Source organism: Grammomys surdaster, unplaced genomic scaffold, assembly GCF_004785775.1.
Source record: "Grammomys surdaster isolate TR1022 unplaced genomic scaffold, NIH_TR_1.0 103536, whole genome shotgun sequence".
Taxonomy (NCBI): domain Eukaryota; kingdom Metazoa; phylum Chordata; class Mammalia; order Rodentia; family Muridae; genus Grammomys; species Grammomys surdaster.
The window spans coordinates 1,344-7,929 of NW_021609219.1; the positions used below are offsets into that span (position 1 = coordinate 1,344).

General features: G+C 42.0%; 1 gene segment (V, D, J or C); it reads right to left on the minus strand.

The window, feature by feature from the left end:
• Nucleotides 1–4,370: 4,370 nt before the first annotated feature.
• Nucleotides 4,371–4,866, minus strand: LOC114635405. The segment is given in 2 exon segments: nucleotides 4,371–4,699; nucleotides 4,783–4,866. Coding segments are annotated over 2 exon segments (375 nt in total).
• Between the last annotated feature and the right edge of the window lie 1,720 nt (nucleotides 4,867–6,586).

A 6,586-nucleotide genomic window follows, 5' to 3' on the forward strand; every position in this document is an offset into this window, starting at 1 on the left:
TAAGTGCTCCCAGGCTGGTGGTTAGGACCCTGGGAGCACTTATGGAGGGATCCAGGGCTTCATCTGAATATGTAAGAGTGGAGGGCCCTGCCGGGCACAGGTGGAAGATGAGATCCTTGACCTCATGAAGGCTGGATGCCCCAGGGGGTGGGAATTTTGAGGGTGGGGAAGTGGGAGTGGGAGGGTAGGTGGGGGTTACATCCATGGAGAAGAAGGAGGAGAGGTAAGGGGATGGGGGGTTCCCGGGTGGGTGGGGGATGGGGTAAGGGGATAACATATGAAATGTAAATAAAATATCCAATAAAAAAAAAGAAAAAAAAGTTTTCAACTGAGGAATATCGATTGCCCGAGAAGCACCTAAACACACAGACTAAGTAAAGCTTAAGAAAACAGAAGAACAAAGTGTGGGGGCTTTGGTTCTTTTAAGAAGTAGTAATAAAATACTCATGGTAGCAACTACAGAGATAATGTGTGGAGAAAAAACTGGAGGAGAGGCCTTCTGGAGACTGCCCCACCTGGAGATCCATCCCATGTGCAATATCCAAACATAGACACCAGCAGACACTATTGTGGATGCCAGGAAGTGTGTGATGACTGGAGCCTGATATACCTGTCTCCTGAGAGGCTCTGCCAGAGACTGACATATATAGAGTCAGATACTTGCAGCTAACTATTGAATAGATCATGGGGTCCCCAAAAGAAGAGTTAGAGAGAAGACTTAAGGAGGTCAAGGGTCTTGTAGCCCCTTGAGGAGAGTGACAATAGCAACCAGTCAGAACTCCCATTGGGGGTCTAAACCTCCAGCCTGGGAGTACACATCAGTGAACTCATGGCTCCAGCTGTTTATGTAGTGGAGGATGGCCTTGTGGGTCATTGGTGAGAGAAGAAGTCCTTGGTTCTGTGAAGGCTAGATGCCCCAGTGTGGTAGAATTAAAGGGTGGGAAGACAGGAGTTGGTGGATAGGTGGGGGCACACCCTCATAGAAGTAGGAGGAGGAGGAATGGAATAAGGGGTTTCTATGGGGGAGTAGAGAAGGGGATAACATCTGAAAGGTAAATAAATAAAATATCCAATAAAAAAAAGAAACTGAGACGCTTCAGGACAGAAATAGATATCCAATGTTTATCAGCCATTGTCTCTGGTAGATTTTGACTTTCTGTCTCACAGCACTGTAAAGTATATTATGATAGTTTGTATATGCTCGTCCCAGAGAGTGTTATGGCTAGAAGGTGTGGCCTTTTTGGAACAGGTATGCCATTGTGACTGTCGCCTAGGAGACTCTCATCCTAGCTGCCGAAAAGTCAGTATTCTGCTAGCAGAATTCAGATGAAGATGGAGAACTCTCAGCTCTGCCTGTACATGCCTGCCTGGATTCTGTCATGCTCCCCCACCTTGATAATACTAGACTGAAACTCTAAACCTGAAAGCCAGCCCTAATTAAATAATGTCCTTTATAAGATTTGCCTGGGTCATGCTGTCTGTTCACAGCAGTAAAACACTAACTAAAACAGAAATTGCTACCAGGGACTGGGGTATTGCTTTGATAGTCCTGAACATGCTTTTGTTTGGAAGAGTTTGGATTTTTGGACTTTGGATTTGGAAAGCATTGGAAGGCTTTAAGTGAGGCTTATTGGGCTGTTTGAGAAGAAATATGGAAGACTTTGTTGCTGTGAGTGATTTGAACTATGCTGGCCTAGCTCAAGTGAGTTCACTAGCGAAGAATTTCAGTAGGTGGCCTAGAAAGTGTTGTATGTTATTTTGGGAAAAATGTGGCTAATTTCTGCCATTGTCTCAAGAGTCTGCCTGAGTCTAAAGTGAAGAGACTCATTAACTGCACTGACAAAGAAGTCTCAAAAACACCCATCATAGACTTTGTTATCTTGTTAAATCTCATGAAGAGCGTTTTTAAAAAGCATAGCAAGCTGAGAAAAGGAAAATATAAAATATATGACTGGAGCATTAAAGGGACAAGAAGTGAAATAAGGCTGAATCATGTGTTCAAGTGTATTAAATTTAATTAAGGGAGTAATGATCTTGGGACATTATCACACCCACATAGGTTTAGGTACTACAAGCCTTTAATCCCAGGGAGCAAAGACAAGCAGATCTCTGAATTCAAGTACAACCTAGAGCAAATTCTAGGTGAAGAAAACCTTAATTCCATGCTTAATATGAGACCTTTAATCCCAGTGCTTAGGAGACAGGCATGCAGATCTCTGAGTTCAAAGTCAGTCTACAGAGCAAGTTCCAGGACAGTCAAGCTTAGGCAGTGAAGAAATTGGAAAACAGAAAGCTTGTGATTATATAATAGAACAAGTGGGCCATGTTCCAGCCCCAGCAAGCAGCAGAACTCAGCAGCTTCAGACATGTGGCTCTGGATTTTGAGTCCAGAATAGAAGCAGTTACATGGAAAATTGATGCTGGTTAGCTGGAGCTAAGAAATTAGTGGTGATTATGAACAGACCAGCATCACTAGCGTGAAATCTTCTAGAAAGAGTTTCCTGAGAGGACAAAAAAAAAGGTGTGTTTCAGAGATAGCCAAGGTTGTGAATTGCTACAACTGTACTTGGTAATGTTTAAGAGGCACTCAGATGGTACTTATTTTGAAGGCATGAAGGAATCATGAAGAATAGCTGAGGCTTGGCACAGTAAGAGCCCATAGAAGGGTATTGGTGAAGGCAGACTCAGCTGTAGTTGATGGACCAGGACTGAAGGGGTCATGCAAAGCATTTGAGGCTTGTCAAAATGAAGAGATCCTATGAGAGGCTATTGGTGAAGCCTAGTGCCAACAGAAGTCCCCAGTGTATTGGAGACGCCATTACAATGGGATGATCACCAAGAACAGAAGTAGCAGTGGAGTGGCTCAACCTTAGCTTAGAGTGCTACAGAGGGCAGAGCTGGAGAAGTGACACCAGTCCTTAGGAAGAGGTCAGAAAATCATGTGTGGGTCTCAGACATTGAAAAACAAACTCTCTAACATTGAAGTTGCCTTGAAGACCACAAAATATTCGAGATGCTAGAGCCATGTTTTTTTTTTCCTGAGAGAACCTTGTTAACAAAGAGTAAAGTCAGCCCAGAAGAAAGAAGTTTGTTGCACTCAACAAAGATGAAAAAGGAGTTGGAGGTCTGAAGATTGTTTTGACATCAGTCATCAAGATGCAGAGTATGGAGTTTTTCAAGATGGTTTCTTTTCTTGCTTTGGGAATTACAGTTAAGTGATTGGATGAATCTTAGAAGAGACTTTGAACTTTGGACTTTTAACATTGTTGAGACTGCAATAGACTAAGGGGACTTAGGAAGCTGGACTACATATATTTTGCATTATGTTATGTTTAGGTATGGCTCTCATAGACTTAAATGTTTGAATAAGACTATTGGGGCAAAGGAGTCCAATGTGATGGTTTGTGTATGGTCAACACAGAGGGTTGCATTTTTAAATGGTGTGGCACTGTTGGAGAAGGTGTGCCACTCTGGTTGTGGGCTATAAGATTTTCACCTGCCTGGAAGCCAGTACCCTGTTAGCACCTGTCAGATGAAGATATAGAAGTCTCAGCTCTGACTGCACCATGCCTACCTGGATGACACTAGACTGAATGTCTAAAACTGAAAGCCAGTTTAAATTGAATGTTGGTCATGGTGTCTTTTCACAGCAGTGAAACCCTAACTAAGACATATATAAAGCCTATGAGAACTAAATTCAGGATTGCTGTAGTATTCACTGGACAGCTCTGTGATTTCTAACCTTTGTCTCAGAGTCTTGATTTCCATCTCTCCTATGATCATCCTCACTCCACCCTCAGAAGACTGTTCAATTGGCCCCTGCAGAAGAGATGCAGCTATACATTCTAAGATAAATACCTCCTGTATTCTAAGAGCCTGGAACTTCTGTCAGACCATACAAGCAAGATTAGCAAAACACTTAGAAATTACCTAAGACTTAAGACTGAGAAAAAGTTTCTTGTTTGTTCAGAATTTGGTGGGATTTTACAGATCAAATTCTTAGTATACTTTATACCCAGCAATTCCAAAGAAAGTTCTAGTCTTTCTCACAATCCTGAGATAATTTTATCATGCATAATTACAGTTTCCCTCTTTTGTTGTTTCTTTAAAGAAGAAATATGTCAATGGAGATGGTCACTGATGATGACATGGACAAGATATGGGATACTATAGGAGTATCCTAAATCAGTATCATGTAATTCATAGATGTCCTTTTGCAAGTTGACCAAAGCACAATAGGTCTCAAAGAAACAGACACAAAAATGTACATTCCAAATTCCTGCATCTGAGCAATTCTTCAAACTAATCATCTCTGAGTTCTCCCAGACCCAGGGCAGCTTCCTGCTCCTCCTCCAAGTTTTCTGACATGCTCAGGATGTGGTTGCCACATTGTGTCTTGTACAGAAATAGACAGCAGAGTCCTCAGATGTCAGGCTGCTGAGCTCCATGTAGGCTGTGCTGGAGGATTTGTCTACAGTCAATGTGGCCTTGCCGTTGAACTTCTGATTGTATTCTGTACCACCATTTCCAGGATAAATACCTCCAATCCACTCAAGGCTCTTTCCATGATTCTGCTTCACCCAGTTTATCCAGTAGTTGGTGAAGTCATAGCCAGAAGCCTTGCAGGACAGCTTCACTGAAGCCCCAGGCCGTACAAGCTGAGCTCCAGATTGCTGCAGCTGAACCTGGGAATGGACAACTGTGGAGACAAATGCAGAATGGATGTCATTGTCACATCAGTCCCTATCATCTCTTCAGATTTGGAACTGTTGATCCCCTTACCTGCAGTTACTGACAGGAGGAAGAAAAAGATCCAGCTCCATCCCATGGTTAGAGTCAGTGGGTTCAGGGACAGGGGAGAAGACATGGACCATAGGTTGTTTTCAGGGTGTGGATCCCTGTATTTACTGCCATATTCTGAAATAATTTGCATATTCATGAGCAGTGTATTTCTTTGATAAAGAGCTAGTGCAGCTGCAGAACTACTAGAGAAAAATGACAGAAAAGGCACATAGGCCAGGCAGCAGCATACTGAGGTCCAAGTCCTAATCCTCTGAGGAAATGCATCTCATACACCTTCTCTGAACCCTAGAATGATACTCTGAATGTAACTTCTGGGACAAAACTCTCAATAGATTTTTGGCCTGAGTCTGTAGCTCAAATCACGGTGATGATAACATATTGATTTACAGATTGTGGAGTGTGACCATGATGATGATGATGGTGGTGGTGGTGGTGGTGAAGAAGATGATGATGATAATTGAAATTTCTAAAAACAGTAAAATTTTTTAATTTTAAATTATTCTTTTACAAACACTCAATTAAATTTGCATTTCCAATTGGTTATATACTATTTCAAAGCTCACTAAGATGACTAAAAGTAAATGTGCTTCAAAAATATTTACCTATCAATGACTATTGCAGGAGGATCATCAATAAATTATAGCATTAGCTATAGATGTGTCAAGAAATAGGTTTTTTTGTTTTTTCCTTTTTATTGGATTTTTTTAACATTTCAGATGTTATTCCCTTTATCCATTCCACTCCAATCCAGAAATCACTTATCCAATCCCCTCTATTCCTACTTTTATAAGGATGGTCCCCTACTCACCCACCCATTCCTACTTCCCCACCCTTGAATTACCCCTACTCTGGGCATCCTTCCTTCAAAGGACCAAGGACCTCCCTCTCCCATGTATGACCAAAAAGGCCATCTTCACCTACATATACATCTGGAACCATGAGTCTCTCCCTGTGAGCTACCAAGCTGGTGGTTTAGACCCTGGGAGCTCTAGTTAGTTAGTATTGTTGCTCTCTCCATGGGGCCACAAACCTCTTCAGCTCCTTCAGTCTTCTGCCTCACTCCTCCACTGGGAACCCCTTGATCAGTTCAATGATTAGCTATGCGCATCTACCTCTGTATATGTCAAGATCTGACATACCTCTAAGGAGACAGCCATATCAGGCTCCTGTCAGCATGCACTTCCTGACATCCACATCAGTGTCTGCCTTTGGTTATTGCACATGGGATTTATACCGAGGTGGAACAGACTCTGGACTTCCCTTCCTTCAGTTTCTGTCCCACACTTCATCTCCATATTTGCTTTCATGAGTATTTTGTTACTCCTTCTAAGAAGAACCAAGGCACCCACACTAGGTCTTCCTTCTTCATGAGTCTCATGTGGTCTGTGAGTTGTAACTTGGGTATTTTGAGTTTTTGAGCTAACATACACTTACCAGTGAGCGCATACCATGTGTGTTCTTTTGTGTTTGGGTTACCTCACTCAGGATGATACTTTATAGTTCCATCCATTTGCCTACAGATTTCATGAACTCATTCTTTTTAATAGTTGAGTAGTACTCCATTGAGTAAATGTACCACAATTTCTGTATACATTCCTCCATTGAAGGATATCTGGGTTCTTTCCAGCTTCTGGCTATTATAAGTAGGCTGCTATGAACATAGTGGAACATGTGTCCCTGTTTTATATTGAAATATCTTTTGGATATATGCCTAGAAGTGGTACAGCTGGGTCCTTAGGTAATGCTATGTGCTATTTTCTAAGGAACTGCCAGACTGATTTCC